Genomic DNA, 23,928 nt, shown 5'->3' with positions numbered 1-23,928 from the left:
GGTATTTCATTGTCCAATGAACTCTCCTAAAACTCCATAACTGGAGGAATTTTCTAGTCTTTATCAGCAAAGACCATCCACTAGCAACATGAGTCACCACAACTCAATATTGAATGGCAGTCTGACCAAGAGCAGCATGAGTTCAAATACATCCAAGTAAATGTTCTCATATAGGCATCCGTTAGTCTCGAGAGACCATGGATTTGCACCATGGAAAGTTTCCAGGCCGCAGGCCTGGGCAGGGTTGTATGGGAGACTGACAGTTGCCCATGCTGCAATTCTCCCTCTCCATGCCACCAATGTAGGCCGAGGGAAGGGCAAGGGCTGATACAGCTTGACAATGTGTGGTTAAGTGCCTTGCTCAGGGACACAACCCGCTGCCTTAGCCAAGTGTTGGCGTGTGGCCAAGTGGTTAAGGCTTTGGTCTAGTTCGAACCTCAGCTAAGGTAGCATGTTGGGTTCTTGAGCAAGGCACTTAACCACACATTGCTCTGCGACGACACTGGTGCCAAGCTATATCGGCACTTGCCCTTCCCTTGGACAACACGGAAAGGGGAGTGGAGACACCGCGCCCTGGAGACTTTCCAAGGTACAAATCCATGGTATCTTGAGATTAACGGATGCCTATTTAAATGTTCTCAGCATCTTTGAGGCATAGCCAAAAAGAGAGGTTTCCCAGACATGAGCCTAGGGATCCACCTAAACATAGGGACACAAACCAAGTAGTAAAAGTTGATGAAAGATGCAGAAGGAGTCTTGATTTCCCCTACATCCCCATATCCTCGTTCTGCCCTCGGCATGAACTCTTACGTCAATAGACAACACAGAATCAGGTTTAATATCACTGGCATATGTTGTGAAATTTGCTGCTTTGCGACAGAAGTACTAATAACAGAATATATAAAACATAATAATAAAGTTAACTGGTGTTAACTTAGGAACAATATGGTATGTTGAAATTTAAAAATTAAAAAGACTCATTGTTTATGGAAGTAAATGTAGGTTAGAAAACATATCCCTAAACAATTTACAATGTTTTTGAAACAAAGTATGAAGACAGGTGCAGGATAACAGCTATAACCATATAACAATTACAGCACGAAAACAGGCCATCTCGGCCCTTCTAGTCTGTGCTGAATGCTTCCTCTCTCCTAGTCTCACTGGCCCACATTCAGCCCATAACCCTCCATTCCTTTTCTGTCCATATACCTATCCAATCTTACTTCAAATGACAATACCGAACCTGCCTCTGCTGACAGCAAAAGTCAGTGTTTTTTGATTCGGTGCAAGAAGGCTGCGAGTGGAACGGCTAAGGATTTCCTGAGTGAAGGAATTTTACTACTCTGGGTAAAAGAGAGGCAAGACTGCGCAGGCGCATGATGTCAGCCAGTAGAGTGGGAAAAACTTAAAAAGAAGTCCGCCATATCCAGCCAGCAGTGTTCGGAGCGGGTAGCAGAGTGATAAGGCTTTGGCTCAACGGGCTTGGCGGTAACAATGCGAGGTAGGTCTATCTGTGTTCATTGCGGAAAGGAAGCATGTGTGTGAGGATGGTTTTCTGTGCTCGGAGTCAGATGTGGGATATCCTGGAGTCTCCCAGCCTCCCGGATGGCCATATCTGCACTCGGTGTGTCGAGCTACAGCTCTAAGGGACCATGTTAGGGAACTGGAGATGCAGCTTGATGACCTTTGTCTGGTTAGGGAGACTGAGGAGGTGATAGAAAGGAGTTATAGGCAGGTGGTCACACCAGGGCCACGGGAGACATACAAGTGGGTAACAGTCAGGAGAGAGAAGGGAAAGAGTTAGCTACTAGACAGTACCCCTATGGCTGTACCCCTTAACAATAAGCACTCTTGTTTCAGTACTGATGGGGCGAAGAGCTTACCTGGGGGAAGCAACAGTGGCCATGCCTCTGGCACAGAGTCCGGCCCTGTGGCTCAGAAGGGTAGGGAAAGGAAGAGGAAGGCAGTAGTGATAGGGGACTCTATAGTTAGGGTTTCAGACAGGCAATTCTGTGGATGCAAGAAAGAAACTCGGATGGTAGATTGCCTACCAGGTGCCAGGGTCTGGGATGTTTCAGATTGCATCCATGATATCCCGCAGTGGGAGGGAGAACAGCCAGAGGTCGTGATACATATTGGTACCAATGACATAGGTAGGAAAAGGGAAGAGGTCCTGAACAAAGACTTCAGGAAGTTAGGAAGGAAGTTGAGAAGCAGGACTGCAAAAGTAGTATTCTCAGGATTACTGCCTGTGCCACGCAACAGTGAGATTAGGAATAGAATGAAGTGGAGAACAAATGTGTGGCTGAGGGATTGGAGCAGGGGCAGGGATTCAGATTTCTGGGTCATTGGGACCTCTTTTGTACAGGTGTGACCTGTACAAAAAAGATGGATTACACTTGAATCCCGGGGGACTAATATCCTGACGGGGAAGTTTGCTAAGGCTACTGGGGAGAGTTTAAACTAGAATTGCTGGGGGGTGGGAACTGAAGATATTGCGGAAGAGGCGGTTGGCTCACAAATAGAGAAAGCATGGACACAGTGTGTGAGGGAGGATAGGCAGGTGATAGAGAAGGGACGTACTCTGATAGACAGTTTGAGATGTGTCTATTTTAACGCAAAGAGTATTGCGAACAAAGTGGATGAGCTCAGAGCGTGAATCAGTACTTGGAGCCATTAGAGACTTGGATGGCTCAGAGACAGGAATGGTTACTTCAAGTGCCGAGTTTTAGATGTTTCAGAAAGGACTAGGAGAGAGGCATGTGGCATTGTTGATCAGATAGCCTCATGACTGCAGAAACGGTGGAAATCATGGAGGGATTGTCTACAGAGTCTCTGTGGGTAGGGGTTAGGAACAGGAAGGGGTGTTTTTCATAGGCCGCCCAACAGTAACAGGGATATTGAGGAGCAGAAAGAGAAACAGGTGTAATAATAACAGAATTGTCTCGATGGCCGATTTTAATTTCCCAAATATCGATTGGCATCTCCCTACAGCGAGGGGTTTAGATGGGGTGGAGTAAGTTACGTGTGTTGAGGAAGGTTTCTTGACACAATATGCAGATAAGCCTACAAGAAGAGCGACTGTACTTGATTTGGCATTGGGAAATGAACCTGGTCAGGTGTCAGATCTCTCAGTGGGAGAGCATTTTGCAGATAGTGATCATAATTCTATCTCTTTTACAATAGCATTGGAGAGAGATAGGAACCGATACGTTAGAAAAGTGTTTAATTGGAGTAAGGGGAATTATGAGGTTATCAGGCAGGAAATTGGAAGCTTAACTTGGGAACAGACGTTCTGAGGGAAAAGTATATAAGAAATATGGCAAATGTTCAGGGGATATTTGTGTGGACTTCTGCGTCGGTACTTTCCAATGAGACAGGGAAGTTATGGTAGGGTATCGGAACCATGGTGTACAAAGGCTGTAATAAATCTAGTCAAGAAGAAAAGTTTACAAAAGGTTCAGAGAGGTAGGTAATGTTTGAGATCTAGATGATTTTAAGGCTACTAGGAAGGAGCTTAAGAATAAGGAGAGCCAGAAGGGGCCATGGTGGGCAGGATTAAGGAAAACCCCAAGGTGCTCTACAAGTATGTGAAGAGCAAGAGCAGAAGACGTGAGAGAATAGGACCAGTCAAGTGTGACAATGGGAAAGTGTGTATGGAACCAGAGGAAATAGCAGAGGTACTTAATGGATATTTTACTTCAGTATTAACTGTGGAAAAGGATCTTGGTGATTGTAGTGTTGATTTGCAGCAGACTGAAAAGCTTGAGCATGTAGACATTAAGGAAGAGGATGTGCTGGAGCCTTTGGAAAGCATCAAGTTGGATAAGTTGATGGGACCAGATGAGATGTACCCCAGGCTACTGTGGGAGGTGAGGGAGGAGATTACTGAGCCTCTGGCGATGATCTTTGATTCATCAATGGGGATGGGAGAGGTTTCGGAGGTTCCATTTCTGATCCCTCTACAAGGATTAGTGTGTGTTCCCTCGTCTTAACCTTTCTGAAGTCCACAATCAATTATTTGGTCTTTTTTTCCCTCGATTTTTCACCCCCCCCGCGCCCATTGTCTCCACCTATTTGGTCTTAATGATGCTGAGTGCAAGGTTGTTACTGCCACACCACTCAATCAACTAAAAATAGATGGGACTTGAGCTGTGCCTGGCCACACGGTCATGTGCGTAAAGAAAGTACAGCCAGGGGCTAAGCATACATCCTTGAGTGCTGGTCATCAGTAAGGTGGAGATGTTACTTCTAATCCACACGGACTGTGGTCTTCCAGTAAGGAATTTGAGGATCCAGTTGCAGATGGCTGTAATGAGGCTTTGAGGCTTTTTGATCAGAACTGGAAGAATGATTGCATTAAATGCTGAGCTGTAGTCAATAAACATCAACCTGATGTAGATATCAGTATTAGTCAGAGAAATTAAGATCATGGGGCTATGCTAAGAAGCCAGTGGTTAGTAACGGATCAGTTAACTGAATGGTCTGATTACATAGTTACATCCAATTCTCCTTTTCACATTCCAATTCCACAATTTTTTTCTGCCTCACAGCACACAGATGTTTTAAACCAGTGGTTCCCAAACGCTTTAGGGTTACTGCCCCCTTGGCTTGTAGGTGACTTCCCTCTTTCCAGCTATTACATAAAAACTATAAAGAAATATGATTTATGATACACAATGAAATAAAATAGGAACTGTAAATTCAAAGCATTGACAAATAATTCCAAAAATATTCAGATCTACTTAAAGTTACAAATAAAATTATTTCTTTATTTAATTACAGTAAAACAAATGTCATCAATAACTTAGGGCATATAATTAGAAGTCCAACTTTTCACTACTTCACTGCTTTTTCATCTTTCAATGAGATGGATGGGCTTGATGCAGTGATACCAAGTGAATGTCACTCAGAAGTATCAGATCCCCCTACTTCAGTCATTTGCAGTCTGTTTTGTTGCTTTGAAAGAAGTTGGGCAACTGCAATGAAATCATGATCCACTAAATATATTGTTCGAAGGGTAATAGAGAATATCTTGAACTTTTTCATCAGTGCAGGATTGTGTTCAGAGATTTCATTCTACAGCCAAAAGTCTTGAAGTTATTTTGCAGTGAGATGAGTTCCTCTACCATCCTTCCTGTTAATTACTCATTACAAGTGTTCAGGAATGGATTTATTACCCTATCTGGAATTTGGCTCAACAGAAGATCCTGAAATCTCTCTGACTCTCCTTTCAACACAAAGAGGCTCAGTAATTAGAAAAGCTTGTGCCAGCCAATATCACCCTTTTATAGGTTTAACTTGAACAGAAATTTAGAGAAGACTGATTTGACTTTGATAGGTAACTGGGTGACTGTCAGAAAGAGGGAAAATACACAGTCAGTGCAGAGTACACCTGTGGCCATTCCCCTCATAATAAGTAAACAAGTTTAGATACTATAGAGGGGGACAACCTACTGGAGGCTAGGGGGCATGTCTCTAGCACTGAGTCTGGAGCTGTGGCTCAGAAGAGCAAAGAGGTGAAGAGGATTGCAGTGTTGATAGGAGTTCCCTTAGTTAGAGGAAAAGAGAAGAGGTTCTATGGGTGCATGCAGACAGCCGGACAGTATATTGCCTCCCTAGTGCCAGGATTAGGGAAGTCTCAGATCAGATCCAGGGCAAGAGTGAGCAGCCAGAAGTCCTGGAACATACTGGTACCAGTGACATAGGGAGACAAGACGAGGAGGCACTTAAGAGAGATTTTAGAGAGCTTGCTAGAAAGCTAAGAAACAAGACTCCAGGGTAGTAATCTCTGGATTGCTGCCTGTGTGCCATGTGCCATTGAGAATAGGAATAGAATGATTTGGCTGGTGAATGCATGGCTGAGATACTGCTGCAGGGGGAAGAGGTTCAGATTTATGGATCTTTGGGATCTTTTCTGGAGAAGGTACGACCTGTACAAAAGGACGGCTTACACCTGAACCAGAGGAATCCAATATCCTTGTAGGCAGGTTGGCTGGAATTGCTTGGAAAGGTTTAAACTAATGCAGGGGGATGTGAACTGGAGTGATGGTCTTGAAGATGAGGTAGCTGATGTACAAACAGAGGGAATGCATAATGAGGAGAGGTGTTGACAGGGCAAAACTGCAATCAATAGGATGAGTTGCAGACAAGGTAGACCAAATTGAAAAAGGTCCAGAAAGTTTTATATTTGAACACGCAATGGATTAAGGTAGAGGAACTTGGAGTACAGTTACAGATTGGTATGTATGATATTGTAGGCACAACTGAATCATAACCAAAAGATTATAGTTAGAAGCTTAATGTCCAAAGATACAGAGCATATCGAAAGGACATGAAGGAAGGTGGCATTGCTCTGTTGGTAAAAAAAGATGAAATTTAATCATTAGAAAGAGGTAACTTAGGGGTGGGAGGTGTTGAATCATTGTGGATAGAGCTAAGAAATTGCAAGTGTGAAAGGACCCTGATGGGAGTTATATGCAGACTCCCAAACAGGAGTAAGGATGTGGCCTACAAATTACAACAAGAGATAGAAAATCAAAAGGGCACTGTTACAATAGTCATGGAGGATTTCAATATGAAGGTAGATTTGGATGGTCAGGTTGGTGTTGGATTCCAAGAGGGGGAATTTTCTAGAATGCCTACATGATGGCTTTTTAGAGCTTGGGATCAGCTATTCTGGATTGGGTGTTACACAATGAACTGGAATTGACGAGAGCACTTAATGTAAAAGAACCCTCAGAGGAAATGATCATAATATGATCAAATTCACCCTGAAATTTGAGAAGAAGCTCATCAGTTGTATTAGTATTATTGTGGAATAGAGGGTATTAAAGAGGCATGAGCAAGAAGTTGGCCAGAATTGATTGGAAAAAGAACACTGGCAGGGATGACAGCAGAGTAGCAACGACTGGAGTTTTTGGAAGCAATTTGGAAGGCAAAGGATAAATACTATACATCCCAAAGATGAAGAAGTATTCTAAAGGCAAGATGACACAACTGTGGTAAACAAGAGAAATGAAAACCAACTTAAAAGCCAAAGAGAGGGCATATAATAGAGCAAAAATTAGTGCAAAGAGAGAGGAGTGGGAACCTTTTAAAAACCAATTGATGGCAACTAAAAAAGTAATTAATGTAAAGATGGAATAAGAATGTTTAGCTAGTCAATAATATTAAAGAGGATACCAAATGTTTCGAGGCAGGAGTGGATATTGGTCTACTGGAAAGTGATGGAGACAAGGGGGAACAAGGAAATAGCAGACAAATTGAATGCATATTTTGCATCATTCTTCACTGTGGAAGACATGAGCAGTATAAAAGTTCCGAGTGTCAGGATTCATGAAGCGTGTGAAATTACCATTACTAGTGAAAAGGTTCTTGGGAAACTGGAAGGTCTGAAGGTAGATAAATCACCTGGACCAGATGGCCTGAAAGAGGTGGCTGAAGAGAATGTAGAGGCATTAGAATGATCTTTCAAGAATCACTAGATTGACTGGATTGAATTTTCCAGAAGACCGGAAAATTGTAAATGTCACTCCACTCTTCAAAAAGGGAGAGAGGCAGAAGAAAGGAAACTATAGGCCAGTTAGTGTTTGGAAAGATGTTGGAGTCAATTATTAAGGATGAGGTCTCAGGGTATTTGGAGGCACATGATAAAATAGGCCATAATCAGCATGGTTTCCTGAAGGGAAAATCATGCCTGACAAATCTTTTGAAATTCTTTTGAAGAAATAACGAGCAGGCTAGACAAAGGACGATGATGTGTACTTGGATTTTCAGAAGGCCTTTGAAAAGTTGCCACAAATGAGGCTGTTTAACAAGCAATAAGCCTGAGGTATTATAACCATATAACAATTACAACATGGAAACAGGTAATCTCCGCCCTTCCAGTTCATGCCGAACGCTTACTCTCAATTAGTCCCACCTACCTGCACTCAGCCCATAACCCTCCATTCCTTTCCTGTCCATATACCTATCCAATTTTACTTTAAATGACTATATCGAACTTGCCTCTATCACTTCTACTGGAAGCTCATTCCACACAACTACCACTCTCTGAGTAAAGAGGTTCCCCTCGTGTTACCTCTAAACTTTTGCCCCCTCTCAACTCATGTCCTCCTGTTTGAATCTCCCCTACTCTCAATGGAAAAAGCCTATCCACGTCAACTCTATCTATTCCCTTCATAATTTTAAATACCTCTATCAAGTCCCCCATCAACCTTCTATGCTCCAAAGAATAAAGACCTAACTTGTTCAACTTTTCTCTGTAACTTAGGTGCTGAAACCCAGGTAACATTCTAGATCTCCTCTGTACTCTCTTTATTTTGTTGACATCTTTCCTATAATTCAGTGACCAGAACTGTACACAATACTCCAAATTTGGCCTCACCAATGCCTTGTAGAATTTTAACATTACATCCCAAATCGTATACTCAATGCTCTGATTTATAAAGGCCAGAAAACCAAAAACTTTCTTCAACACCCTATCCATATGAGATTCCACCTTCAGGGAACTATGCACCATTATTCCTAGTTCACTCTGTTCTACTGCATTCCTCAATGCCCTACCATTTACCATGTATGTCCCATTTTGATTAGTCCTTCCAAAATGTAGCACCTCACACTTATCAGCATTAAACTCCATCTGCCATCGTTCAGCCCACTCTTCTAACTGGCCTAAATCTATCTGCAAGCTTTTATAACCTACTTCATTATCCACAACACCACATTCCTTAGTATCATCTGCATACTTACTAATCCAATTTACCACCCCATCATCCAGATTGTTAATGTATATGACAAACAACACAGGACCCAGTACAGATCCCTGAGGCACACCACTAGTCACCGGCCTCCAACCTGACAAACAGTTATCCACCACTACTTTCTGGAATCTCCCATGCAGCCACTGTTGAATCCATTTTACTACTTCAATATTAATACCTAATGATTGAACCTTCCTAACTAACCTTCCATGTGGAACCCTGTCAACGGCCTTACTGAAGTCCATATAGACAACATCCACTGCTGTACTCTTGTCAACTTTCTCAGTAATCTCTTCAAAAAATTCAATACGGTTTGTCGAACATGACCTTCCACGCACAAATCCATGTTGGCTGTTCCTAATCAGACCCTGTCTATCCAGATAATTATATATCCCTTCTCTAAGAATACTTTACACTAATTTATCCACCACTGACGTCAAACTTACAGGCCTATAATTGCTAGGTTTACTCTTAGAACCCTTTTAAAACAATGGAACAACATGAGCAATACACCAATCTTCCAGCACCATCCCCATTCTTAATGACGTTTGAAATATTTCTGTCGGAGCCCCTGCTATTTCTACACTAACTTCCCTCAAGGTCCGAGGGAATATCCTGTCAGACCCAGAGATTTATCCACTTTTATATTCCTTAAAAGTGCCAGTACTTCACTTCCCTACTTGTTTCCCTTACCTTACACAATTCAATATTCTTCTCCTTAGTGAATACTGAAGAAATTGTTCAAAACCTCCCCCACCTATTTTGGTTCCACACATAGCTGCCCACTCTGATTCTCTACGGGACCAATTTTATCCCTCACTGGCAGGTTCCAGGCCCAGAGCAAAAAATTAACCAATGTTTGGATGATTTAAACTGGTGTTTAGCTCACTAATTCATGAGGGTGGTCTGATTTCAGCACTAAACTGGCTCTGCAACTGAAACCTGTAGCCATCAGCACCCCAGAAAATATTCAAAGTGGTACACACTAGAAAATATGAATTATTTCTGTATCTCTGCAGAGATTACAGCATTTGGCTGAGAAAAATTTTTAAGATACGGATCTCAAACCCAACACAAAACTGTTGGTCTAAGAACATAAGAAATAGGAGCAAGAGAAGAACACCTGGCTCATCAAGCCTGCTCTGCCATAAGATCATGGGTAATCTGGTCATAGTCTCAGCTCCACCTGTTTGCTTTTACCTCCATACTGTAATCCTTCTGTTATGCAAAATAGACAGCAGTTACCTTTGTCCTCCTGTTCAAAATCTTATCATGGATTACCTTCAGCAGGCACCTAGATGCACAGAAATATTATTCTTTGCAAAGTCCTCTAAATCCTTGACAGCATAAGCAAATCAACAGCAGTGTGCTCACCCAGGCCAAAATCCCAGCTTCAAGGCTCTAATCATGTTCTGCCAACCTTGGTGGGTAGGTTACATTGTTTGCATTGCTGACAGACTCTTGAAATAGGTTTCACTGCAAATTCCATCAGAGCAAGATTTCCAGATCAAATAAAATATCTCAAAGATGTTTTTAAAGCCTCTTTGAAAATTTTCTATTTACTTATTTTATTTAGTGATACAGCACAGAGTAGGCATCTTCCATCCTTTCAAGTCATGCCACCTCAGCAACCCCACAACCTCAATTAACCCTAACCTAATCACAGGACAATTCACAATGACCTACCCAGTACATGTTTGGACTGTAGAAGGAAACCCGACTGGGAAAACCCGAAAACTCACACATTCTACATGGAGGATACACAGAGACTCCTTACAAAATGGTGCCAAAATTGAACTCCAGAACACCCCAAGCTGTAATGGCATCACACTGACTGCTATCGTACCATGGCACCTAAACTATGTAACTTTGGTAATTCTCCTAAAAATCCATTATCAACATTCCTCTTTAAAAATCCTTCTTAAAAGGTTTTTTTTCTGCAATTATTTTTTCAGTCTTCTTTTTCCTCATTTCATCCCTCAAGCACCTTTAGAATTACCAAAATATTTCTTAATGATAAGAATATAGCTTAATCAGTGATTTACTATCAGAAAATAATTTGGCACCTTTAGTACCAATCAAGATGTATTACACCTTTGAGTGTGAAGTACAGTAAAACAGTACTGATATAAATATCTGAGTAACATGAAAACTTACCAAAAACCTCATCTGGGTCAGCTGATTTCATGGTTAAAGATTCATTTACTCCTATGATTAAAAACAGATTCATTACAGCATATGCACTGTGGTGTTCCAATTATTCAATGTTCTGTGTCTCAACAATTGCTAGTTACTTCTACCTTTTAACATAGTATATTAAAACTGGACCTGAAATGATATCTGCTGGGTCTACATCGATGGCTGTAAAATGCTTATATACATAATTCTGTGCAACATACACGCATAATGCCAAATCTCTCGACCATATGATATAAACATCAACTAAAGATTCTGATTTAAGGTGAGAAATACTGCCCTGGAAATGGAAAGATCATTTCAACGATAATGGCATTAAGCACTAGTAAAATTCAGGTCAATGAGAATGGAAATGGGGAGAAACTGTCCACTGACTGAAGGCATATCTCCAAGGAAGGAAGATATTTGTTACTGTTAAGAAATCAATCACCTAGGCCCAGGACATCACCACAGATATTCCTCAGGGTAAAGGCCTGGGTTAATCATTCTTCAAGTGCTTCATCAATAATCTTTCCCACTATCATGACAAAAGTGAGGAAATTTACTCAATACTGTATAGTACTCAGGCCATTTCTAGATTTTCAATTAAGTGCAGCAAAACAAAAGTGCAGTAACTTCATTCAGGCTTGGCTGGCAAATGGTAAGTAACATTCACACCAGAGTATCAGGCAAGTATCATATTGATAAAGGCCTAACCACCTCTTTCCGACATTCAGAAGCACCATCAGTATTGAATCCTTCAATGCAACATTATGGTGCCTGGCCAGGAGGGTGGGAACAGGTAATCATACACCTGGTCCAGTCACATAAATAGCAAACAGTTAAACAGTGGATATTTTTAAAAGATCTCTTAATTTTCTAAAAAACAGAACTGAGAAAAGTAATTACATGTTCTGCGCTCATCTGAATGAATGAAACTCCAATGTAACTTATGAAACTGAACAAACTAGCTGACTTTTTTTATATTCAATCTGTTAGGTTGAACACTCAGTTCACTTCCACTTTTTCAATTGACATAATAGAAACCTGAATGGCCTATACAAAAAGCAAAATATACAGTCAGTGACCACTTTACGAGGGACAACTATACAGCTGCTTATTAATGCAAATAATGAATCACCCAATCACATGGCAGCAATTCAGTTCATAAAAGTATAAAGACATGGTCAAGAGGTTCAGTTGTTGTTCAGATCAACCATCAGAATGGGGAAGAAATGTGATCCAACTGACTTTGACCTTGGAATAATTGTTGGTGCTAGATAGGATGGTTTGAGCATCTCAAAAACTGCTGATCTCCTAAGATTTTCATGCACAACAGACTCTAGAGTTTATAGATAATGGTTCATAAAAACAAAAAACATACAGTGAGTGGCATTTCTGTGGGTGAAAACACCTTGTTAATGAGAGAGGCTATAGGAGAATGGCCAGACAGGTTCAAGCTGACAGGAAGGCAACAATAACTCAAATAACTACATGTTGCAACATGTGCATAGGAGCATCTCTGAAGGCACAATATGTTAAACTTTGAAGTGGATGGCCTACAGCAGCAGAAGACCACATTGGGTTCCTCACCTGTACCTAATAAAGTGGCCATTCAGTGTACTCCACTTTTGTAAAAGAACTTCCTTTTCCTTCAGTTTTGTCTTCTAGCAAAAATTCTCAATTTGATTTGTTTTCAAATAGATATTATTTTCATGCCTGACCATCAATAGTAATAAATATTCCAGTTAGGTTTACATAATCAGGCTAAGAGGGCTTAAAATGTTTAAGAATGCTTTACTTGTGTAAGATTTTATCCCCACCATACCTGAAATTGAATTGTTGTGGTGATACGTCTGCATCCTTGTCAAGCTATCAATTGCTTTAATTGGAGTTTCTTTCAATGTATCCACTGGTGTTCTTCTGTCTTGCTCCTCTCCAAAAATATTATTATTGTTGTTCACTTGCGTCCCGTTGGTTCTTGTCAACTTTTGAAGCTCAACCTTCAGTTCTGCAATCTAGAAAATGGTGTTTTTTTAATCTGTTGTGAAATACAACATACTATAAACAAACTAGTTCAATTAGTTCAAGCCATTAAATAGGAAGTATGAGTTCATAACAAAAATTATCCCTTTGTTTGATGTTAGGTAGCCTGTTTTGAAGGAAATCAGCAAATTTATAATTTGTTATAAATGGCAAATCATATTTTCCTTAATCTGTAATTATATGTTATCACTGGCCCTTTTGTCAACTAATAGCTAAAAGTTTACAAAAAAGGATATTTGGCAAGTAACAAGATCAAGAGTAGTTATGGAATAATATGGTTCAGGATAACCAATTTTCTCTCTTAAAATCATAGGCTCAATGCTTTCCAGAGGTTTGCTTAATTTAAATGGAGGGTCAAATTTAGAATTATGGATTTCTTCCTTCCACCAGCAGCTGTGGATAGAGATATCTTCAAGGTTGCTTAGTGGTATTACCAGAGTGAAAAAAAAACAGGGCTATATTGTTGGGAAGGTTAAAACAAAACATCACAAGATATAATAAACAAATTAGGCTGAAGTGAATTATTCTTCCTTCTGTTGATCCATTTACGGTACTGAAAAAAGCACTCATCAACTGGATCAAACTATGTTTGTTACTTCAGTTGCCAAGAAGCTCAAGCTTGGAGACATATATTTAAATTAAAACCCAGCTAAAAGTTTTAGACATGAGTCTCAATTAAATAGTTATATTAGGGACAAACTTCTCGATAGCTAGTTAATCAACCACTCTTTAACTGGTAACCAATAAAACTGAGTTTACTGGATACAGATTTCAATTTTCAAATCACATCTTTAATCACGCAAGCATCTAGGGAGGCCAAAATTGCCTCCCAAATTCTTACAGTTTAGGAAAAGGCCATTTGCCCCATAATTGCACAGTTTTAGATGGGGCAACCCAGCCAAATTTACTACTTCTTCAGTCCAACAACATTTTTTCTATTTTTAAGTATGTTTTCAATTCACTGTTTAAAATTCTTAATTTCAGAAGCTAATGGCCTAGATTTTCCAGGACCAAACATCCCATCTGGAATGCCCACCCTGTGCACTCAGCTGGGCTGGATGCAGAAGGTCAATCCTGCTTGCTCTCCACATTGCACTTCAATGAGATCTGTGTGGCCATTTTACCTTGGATGTAGAGACATCACACTTTGAGATTCTTTGACAGAATACAAAGCAGGGGTAGAACTTCACTTCCTAAAATTGATTTTTGACATTCAGAAACATATAAAAAGTGTAACATTTTCTACAAATAAAAGTAAAAATATTAAAAGGATAAACTGATCATGTGAACATTAACTTGAAATTACTTTCACTATGCCTTTCAGCAGGTTAAGAATCTCCATCAAATAGAGTGGAAGAGTGGTTTCTAACCCAATGACAGGTCTTAGTTGGCAATAGACCTGAATAGTGATTCCCCACTGTAATTTTCCAGGGGAATCCCAGAAAGACCCATGTTAAAATGTTGGAATGTTAGTGGTTTCTACTGAAAACAAACTATCTTCATAGTTGTGTTAAACTTATGTCTTTTGGTTACTGTCCTATGAGCCAGCAGCAAAATCCCTCAAAAATTTGAACACTATTATATCCACTAATCTTTTTCTGGGATAAATCTAATTATTACATAACTGCTAAGTGTCCTGTACAATCTCTTGGAAGTACTAATATCCTCCTGGATCCTTAAACAACAAAAGCTGATCTTTATTTGTTTTCACATTTAGTAACTATTGCTCATTTATGTTACATAAAAATGTGAGAAGGATAAGTAACAAGTGAAAACAGCATTTACTAACTAGAAAGTATAAATATATAAAATTAGGAATAAGAGCAAACAAGTTCCGCCCTTCAAGCCTGCTCTGACATTCAACATGATCATGGCTGATTAGCCAAGTTCTACAGCAAGAAATTAGAGCCATAGTTCCTAAGGTAATGAAACCAGAAGTGCACACTGTACTCAAGATGTTGTTTCACTAAAGCCCTGTACAAGATACCCATTCCTGTACTCATATCCTTTCACTATGAAGGCTAACATACCTTTGGCTTTCTTAAACACTTGCTGAATGTTTTCTTTCATTGAATGGTGTACAAGGACAGTCAGGTGTTGTTCATTCCCCGTACTCAGTTTATCATTCACATAATAAACTGCCTTGCTTTTCATTCCATCACAATAAATAGCCTCTCATTTATACCATTAGATTGGATCTGTCAAGTATTTGTGCTCTCTCACTTATCAAAATCATCTTGGAACTTTTCTCCATCCCCTCAGCGGTTGCTTTCCACAGTTTTAAGATGTTTGCAAAGTTGGATATATTACATTTAATGCTCTCATTAAAATCATTAATAAATGTTAATATTATACATAAATTTAATATATCTTTAGACACACAAACAGCTGCTTATTTGGGACAATTCTTAAAGAACATATTCCCTTCATTTATTTGAGAAATTCTCATTTAACTGTGTCAGGGGATGATTGCTGAACGGACTACTAATTAGCATCAGTCATGTACACTTATTTGGTTGTTAGACATTACACTGTATTTAGAGTGAACAGTTTTAAAATAGCATTATTTGTGTTTGTTTTGAAAAAGAAGTGATTTTTGTCACTGACAACTGACCAAAAAATAAGCAGTAAGACAATTCAGAACAGTTTTGCTTACCGCATTTCAAGCATTCAGGCTTGGCGATGTCAGAAACCGCTGGGAGTGAAAATGAAATTATTTCACTACTTCAGCAAGTTAGGAACTACAAAGAATTTGAAGGTATTGACAATCATCTTGAATGTTACAATAAAAATGAAGATTTGGAGGAAGCAATTGTCAAAAGCATTGTATGAAGGGAGTCCATTTTTTGCATTAAGTGTCTGCACTGATTTTGTTCATTTACAGTCAATCAATAAAACTGGGCAGCGTACACTGGATGAATTTTGTCAATAACTATTAAGAACCTACACGGTTTTATGGTACTGTAGTAATATTGGTAGTGTTCTAATTTGTTCTGTATTTTATTTAAATACCCAAATTTTTGCTCAGTTAAACGGTAATCTGTCCTTTAATACTTTTTCCATGAAATTTGCTAATTGAGGCAGCAGCTTAATTTGGCCACAATGTACTGGTCCTGATGTGTCCTAATTAACCAGAATCCTATATAGACATACCTTAATTACAATGTCCTTTAAAATACATACATGGAAAAGAAAGAGTTTAGTTAAATGATTTGGATCAAGTAATTGGTTAATTTAAATGTTGTGGAATGATGTCCTATCCAGTTTATTGACAGAAATAGTGATAAAGGATCTAGTGCTTTCCCGGTGTATGTGACAAATAAACTCTACTAGGACTACCAGCCTGGTATAGGTATCAATTATAATCGACATTTCGATGATAAACTCTGCCATCTTCTTCAGGGGTGATGCCCAGGTATGTCTAGTCCGGTGGTATATATACCCCCTTAGTCTGTTCCTCCTGTCTGGCTAGAACTAGTCCCATCAAGTTTCCACTCTCCCACCTTGTTTATAATTGAATTCCAGTTCTTACTTATAGAAAGAACTTCATCATTCTTGAAATTCTTTTCCTCTAGTTTTACTTCAATGGCTTCAAGAGCAGAGTGGAGTGATGATGGCGCTAAGCATTGACTCCTTTGCTTGCATCTTCGGAAACAGCTCTATTCCCATATTTGATATCTTTATTTTTCCCTTTCAGGGTTCTTTTAAAGACCCTAACCTGGAGTTACATGCTGACTACGGTTCTTTGCAGGAATGGGATGCGTGCTCAGGGTTTCAAAACCAGCCATTGTTGTTTAGCACACCAAGGGCTCAGTCTAAGAGTCCGGTTCGGATTTGGAAGCCTAGGATCTCAGGGCTCTGGAGTTGGGCTGACTGAGGGTCGATGTCATGACACAAGACCTGTGTATTGTCAGGGGAATTGGAATATCCGCGACTGTGTGCTCTGTTTTTTGGGTACAGAGCTCAAAAAAAGTGACATGGTGGACTTTTAACATCATTAACCAGTGAGTTGATTGTTCTGTCTCCCCATTCGCTGGGAAAACGGAGACACCTCTTATTAGGAAGAGAGAGAATTTGCGGTATGTCAAACACCAGGTGAAATGCGAAGTCTTTGGGCTAACTACAAGTTTGTGTCTTTGCTATTGCTTTGCTCACGCATGAATACTTAGTGGCTGTTGCCGATGCTTTATTTTTGCTGGTGGGGGGGAGGGGGGATTGTTGCTTGCTGCCACTTAAGCGCGGGAAGGAGAGGAGCTGGGTAGAGGGGTACTTTGGGGGTTCTAACATTTTACTGTTGTTCATTTTTGGGGCACTCCTCTGTTTTCATGGATGGTTGCGAAGAAAAAGCATTTCAGGATATATATTGTATACACTTCTCTGACATTAAATCGTACCTTTGAAACCTTTATCAGGCCAAAAGCCATTGGCATAACACGATAGTTTTGTGCCTCCTGTACTCCTTGATGCGTATTTCTACAGTGCATTATGTCTGGCCGATATACGACGCTCTGCATTCACAGGGAATCCTGTGAATGCCAGCCAACCTGAGTCCCAGATCACCTTTGACCCACATAAGCTATGATCTGAGTTTCCTTATAGGTTTGTGGTTGGTATTAATCTTCGGCCAGATGAGACACAACACAGTGCAAATCTGCATCAAGGAGCACAGGAGATGTATCCACTTAGGATACTCAGAGAAATTAATGGTAGCAGAACATTGCATTCGCAATGGCTATAGGATTGACTTTGACAGCACAAAACTACTGTGCCACACCAATAACTTTTGGGACTGCCTGATAAAGGAAGCCACTGAAATAAAATGAGATGAATAGAATTTTAATAAAGATGAAGGTCTCACTCTAATTTGATTGTAAACAATGTGGGAGAGTGGAAATCTGACTGGATGAGGACTAACCAATCAGGAGGGGGCATAAATACCTAGACATACCCGGGCATCTTTTCTGATGAAGATGGCAGAGTTTGTCATCAAAACATCGGTTATAATTGATATGTGAACCCAGCTGGAAGCCCAAGAAGAGTTTATTCAGGAACAGTGATAGATCAAACAATGGTGGTAAGTAATTAAGAAATATCCAGATATCCGATCATCCCGCTAGGAAAAAGAAAGGTATGTCATGAATAAATAAAAAGGTTTGCTTGAAATAATATTTAAAAGAATGTGTGATGGATACAGGACATAACAGAAAAATACTGTAAGTAGTTCAAGATTGAGAAAAAGAAATGCAGGGTAAAACATTACATAATACGGCCAACTGTCACGAAAAAAATCTTACTTTTTAAAATATAAAAAGGTTGAAATGTTTACTATGTATTTTACTTCAGTTTTAAAAAGCCAAAAATGTTCCACTGCCCCTGAAAGATGTGGGAAAAATATGGAATACAAATAATAAACAAGCACAACTGAGAGAGGGAAAAATAATTAAAAATAGGAGAAAGCTGAAGTGTCATGAATTCCAAAACACTTAAGAAAGCCTGAACATTAAAAACTTTTAAAAACACCCGCAAATATAAACTAGCATAAAGAACAATGACAATCAAACAAATGAGCAAAGTATAAGTAAGAAAAGCTGAAGAACAAAATACTACAAGTTGATGAAAAATATCCATTATTCCTTTCATATATGATATTGATACTCTAAATGCTGACATTGAACTTCAGTGGATCTGTGTACTTCGATTATATAAGAAAATGCATCATCCCTATTCCCCATTCCCAACAGCATAGTTTTAGTCTCTCAGGACCCTGAATTCAGAATCGGAGTTGAAAGACTGATAACCACAGGAAACTTTGTAACGGCTACAAAATGTAGGAAAGAGCAGTGCAAGACTGAGAATCACAGATCTGGAGAATCCAATGCAGGGAAAAGAAAACAGTTAATCCTTTCAATACACACAAAATGCAGGAGAAACTCAGCAGGCCAGGCAGCCATCTATGGAAAAGAGTACAATCGATGTTTCAGGCCAAGACCCTTCAGCAGAATTGGGTCCAGCATTTTGTGGGTGTTGCTTGGATTTACAGCATCTGCAGATTTTCTCTCATTTGTTTATCCTTTCAGTTTCCTTTCGTTGTGTTACCTGCCCTATTATGATCTTTGATCAGAGGGGGCACAGGTACAATGGCTTTTTTTGGGAAGTGGCATTCCAAGTGGTTGCCCACCTGATGCATAAAAGAAAATGAAGCAGGTAGTACTAAGCCTCATCTCTCACACTACCAGTTACTTATCACGTTTGCAGTTTTATGCCCAGATACTAAGTTCATTCTGAGTGTTAAATAATGCATAATACAGCAGACATATAGAGGAAACTTAAGACATCTGTAAAACATGTTTAGAAATTCATGGCATTTACCAAAATCCACTGAGTAGTTGTTTCAGCAGTAATTCTTACCCTGCTCTGAAGTTTCTGGACTTCTGCTGCATGTGCTTTTCCAATTTCTTCTAATTTCTTTTTCTCAGCATCTTGATGCTTAACAAATTCCATTTCCCTAAAAATATAAGTTTTCATTGAATGATTTTCACAGCTTTATGTTAATGAAATGTCACGGCTTATATTTAATTTCTTACTTCTGCTGGTAATCTTTAATAAGCTTTTTGGCTTTGTTGTACTTCTTGTCCAAAACCTGGTACTGACTCTGGGTTTCCTTCAGGTGTTCGTTAACAGTGTGACATAGGGTCTGTGCCTCAATCCAGTAGCTCTCCAGTTTTAACATTCTTTCTTTGTTTTCTTTAATGCTCTGTTGGAGTTGTGTTTTTTCTAGTTCCCATTGAATTTTCTCATTCTCTGCTAATTTGAGCTAGGTAGTACAGACAGGGAAAAAAAAATCAATATGCTGATAGGAACTTAGCAGTCATTTTTGCAACCTGCATGTTTCAAGAATATAAATGTTCTAACTTGACAAGATCTTTCAGCATTTAATTCAGGTGAGGCATACACAGAGATTTGGGAGTAAGTCCACTGGATTATCCTTTAGTTTTGAAGATAATTAACAGAAATGATATCAGAAGAATGCAAGGTACAGTATATGGGACAACCATAGAACAAGTTCTGATGATGATTAAAATAGCAGACTGTTATCAAATAATTTTGCTATTATATTCCTGACTAATACAATATTCCTTGGTCATAATATGTACTCAAAGAAGAGAAAGTTAACAGGAACTCCTGTTTTTAACACCTGTGTCAGGAATCATGATCAGATTAGCAAAAACATAGCTAAATACTACCCAACCAGTTCAATTGCAACACTTGTTTCCTATACCAGCGAGCTATGTAGCTTTTGTGTGATTATACTATTGCAAGAGCCAATTCAAATACTTGTTATATTTTGGAGATACTATTGAAAATGGTGCAAACTTAAATTGGAGAGAGAGTAATAAAACATGGAAAAGAATTCTAATTTTCAGATATTCAAGTTTGTGTTAATGTAGAACTGCTGTGATGACAGGTAAATCTTTAGCTATAGATTGCCAAAATGAAGATTTTGAAAAGGGAAGATAGGTTGTCTGCCATAGGAGTATAGGAGGAATCAAGTTCCTACCCCCATTCCGTACCTGGCCTCCTCCACTGCTAGGATCAGGAAAATAAGTAAACTAATGAACAGTACTTCATATTCCACAAAGGTAGTTTACAAATGAACACTTGATTCTCTAATTTCAGGTTACCTGCTCATTTCTAAAATAGGTGGTGTCATAGGCAGCAAGGAACAACAGCCTCTATTATCTTTGAAGTTTGCATGGATACAATACAAATACTTTATTGTCACCAAACAATTGATATTAGAGTGTACAATCATCACAGTGATATTTGTTTCTGTACTTCGTGCTCCCTGAAGTACAAATCTAAGTAAATATAATAGAAATTTAAATTATAAATTATAATTAGAAAATAGAAAAGGGAAAGTACGGTAGTGCAAGTCGGGTCCAGATATTTGGAAGTTACGGCCCAGATCCGGGTCAGGATCTGTTCAGCAGTCTTATCACAGTTGGAAAGAAGCTGTTCTCAAATCTGGCTGTACGTATCTTCATGCTCCTGAACCTTCTCCCGGAGGGAAGTGGGACAAAAAGTGTGTTGGCTGGGTGGGACTTATCCTTGAGTATCCTGGCAGCACTGCTCTGTCAGCATGTGGTGTAAAGTGAGTCCAAGGATGGAAGATTGGTTTGTAATGTGCTGGGCTAGGTTCACGATCTTCTGCAGCTTCTTCCGGTCTTGGACAAGACAACTTCCATACCAGGTTGTGATGCACCCTAGAAGAATGCTTTCTATGGTGCACCTATAAAAATTAGTGAGGGTTTTAGGGGACAGGCCAAATTTCTTCAGCTTTCTCAGGAAGTAAAGGCACTGGTGGGCCTTCTTGGCAGTGGACTCTGCTTGGTTAGACCAAATCAGGTCATTTGTGATATTCACCCCAGGAACTTAAAGCTTTTGACCTGTTCCACCTGTGCACCACTGATGTAGATAGGGTGGTGCAGTCCGCTACTCCATCTGAAGTCAACAACCAATTCCTTCATCTTGCTGACGTTGACGGATAGGTTAGCGTCTTTGCACCATACCACCAGGTTCTTACTTTCCTCTCTGTACTCAGACTCATCATTACCCAAGATGCGGCCTACAATTGTGGTGTCATCAGCAAACTTATATATTGAGTTCGATGGAAACTTGGCTACACAATCATGGGTGTACAGTGAGTAAAGCAGGGGACTGAGTACACAGCCTTGTGGGGCCTTGTCCATTCACCCTGTGTTCAGATCTGCTTTTGAGAAGATGCAAATTCCTCCTAAGCAGAAATGAAGAACTGTGTGGTACACCCAGTATAAACCTGTAATGTTATGTTCTGGAGGAGTAACTGGAGTGACAGGAACCCCCAAATTTGCCAGAATATCTAAGGAATGGAAAAGGAGACTAACTGTGATAATGTTGAGATGCTAAGATGCATTTTCTACCGAGAAGTCTGATGTTGGTTACTCCAGGAGTACTTGCCACACTATTAGAGCGACCGAGGATATTCCTTTCTGAGAGAGGTCTTGTCGGTTAGCACCAGTAGAGGATGAAGATGTTTGGCAGCATCTGCTTAAGCTGAAGGAAGTTAAATTCAGTCATGGAACAGAAGGACCTGAGCTACTGGAAGACATGAGTGATAGGCAGGAGGTGGCATTCTCTAGTAGTCAGAAAGTGTCACAAGGGGTGGTTAAAGCTGGAGGAGCTGAAGATGGGATAAAGAGGACTCAAAGAGTCAGGAAACTTCCAGAAAGGCTGATCTATAATACACCAGGGAAACAGAATGTTGCATCTATCCCTTAATGAGATATGTCCCTACGATTTACAAATAGATTGAAGGTCCTGACATCACAAAATTCTTTTAAAAACTGTAATTATGATGAATTTGAAAGTCATGAGGACATGACTGATTAGTTTGGGTGGGGGGGGGGAGGCAGAGCAGAAAGAGTGTAAAGCGCTGGTTAAGGTTTTTACTGCTATGCTGTAGGTATTTCATTTTAGCAGATCTATCAGAACAGTCTGTTCTGTTTTTAGCATGTTTGAGTTTGAGCTAAAGATAAAGGGCTATGTTGTTCAACTTAGGAATGCTATGTCAGCCACTCAGGATGGTGAATTGGGAAAAGGTTCTAGTGAATGCTGGGAAGTGAGGTTCTTGTGACAGACACTGATGTGGGTCAAAGTCTTTCTGGCAGGAGCTGGGGGGAGAAAAGAGGGCAGATGGCTGAGGATGCCATCTCTGTGCAAGGTGCTTTATGCAAATGAATGGCTTCAAGGATGAAGGATCAAATCTCCCCTGGGGAGAGCTCGTTTTTTTCGAGATGGATTTCAAGCGACATTCAGAAGGTGGTGTGTGCTTTCGCACAGATAGTGGTCTTGCGTACATGTGAAAGACAACTTCAAGATGAGCTCCAACTTAATGTGCACATTTGACTGTTTAATTATAATAGGCCCTTCTTGTTTATTTCTTTTTGCTTCCAACTGTTCGATAAAGCTAAAATATACTTGCTTTATATTTGAATGCAGTGTACAATCTGTTATTTCTTGCCGACAGCTAACTGCATAGGGGCAGTATTTATACAATATTCGCACAGATCTGGGTTCGGGTGGTTGAGACATCCCAACTTCCTGGTTTTTGGTGGGACCCAAGTCATACTGACCCTAGACATATGGCGTTTGAGAAAGGTGGTCTTCTAACCACAACTCTAGTGGCTGTTAGCAAGGGGCTAACAAGTAACATCACTAGAGAAGCCTGTAAGTCAAGAAACAGTGCAGAAATTATTGAGGACATTGCCAATATTCAAGGGACTGATTTATAGAGAGGTTGAGCAGGTTGGGACTTTATTCATTAGAGCCCCAGGGGTGGATCTTATGAGGGGTATAGAAGGGGTAAAAGCACACAGTCTTTACTCAAGGTTAAGGAATGAAGAACAAACGGATATAGGTTTAAGGTGAGAGGGGAGAGATTTAATAGGAACCACAGGGGCAACCTTTCACCCAGAGAGTGGTCTGCACATAAAATGAGCTGCCAAAGGAAGTGGCTGAGGCAGGTAAATTATAAAAATTTAAAAGGCAATTGGACAGTACGTGGACAGCAGTGTTTTAGAGGAATATGGGCCAACATGGGTAAATAGGACTAGATTTGATGGAAACCTTACTTAAAATGGACCAGATTAGGTCAAATAGCCTGCTTCCTTGCTTTATGGCTGTATCCACTCTCCTATTGCATTCAGATCCTTCTATATACAAACACAGACATCCCAAGCTCACTATCATCCAGTTGCTATCCCATTCCCAACCAACTGCATCATCACCTACACACTTTTCCAACAGGATCTCCCCCATCCCCATTTCCATCTGCCCATCACACCTCCTTTGCTCCACCCTTCCTTCCTCCAACTGCCAATCATTCCTCCACACCAGCCCTTAC

The 23,928-nt window shown here is 39.9% G+C and overlaps 1 protein-coding gene across 7 annotated transcripts in view; it reads right to left on the bottom strand.

The window, feature by feature from the left end:
- Positions 1–23,928, bottom strand: part of ppp1r9a (protein phosphatase 1, regulatory subunit 9A) — a 237,037-nt gene that overhangs the window by 87,241 nt on the left and 125,868 nt on the right. For all 7 annotated transcript variants that reach the window (XM_059972572.1, XM_059972573.1, XM_059972577.1 and 4 more), the window contains exons 8-11: positions 19,571–19,800; positions 19,395–19,491; positions 12,769–12,958; positions 10,923–10,973 (exon numbers count right to left, since the gene is read on the bottom strand). In XM_059972572.1, coding sequence (XP_059828555.1) covers positions 10,923–10,973; positions 12,769–12,958; positions 19,395–19,491; positions 19,571–19,800 — 568 coding nt within the window. The remainder of the gene's footprint in view (positions 1–10,922; positions 10,974–12,768; positions 12,959–19,394; positions 19,492–19,570; positions 19,801–23,928) is intronic.

The sequence above is a fragment of the Hypanus sabinus genome, chromosome 6 (assembly GCF_030144855.1).
Source record: "Hypanus sabinus isolate sHypSab1 chromosome 6, sHypSab1.hap1, whole genome shotgun sequence".
In the NCBI taxonomy this organism is placed as follows: Eukaryota; Metazoa; Chordata; class Chondrichthyes; order Myliobatiformes; family Dasyatidae; genus Hypanus; species Hypanus sabinus.
The sequence above is the reverse complement of the archived record's forward strand: the minus strand, read 5'-3'. Positions and strand labels throughout refer to the sequence as shown.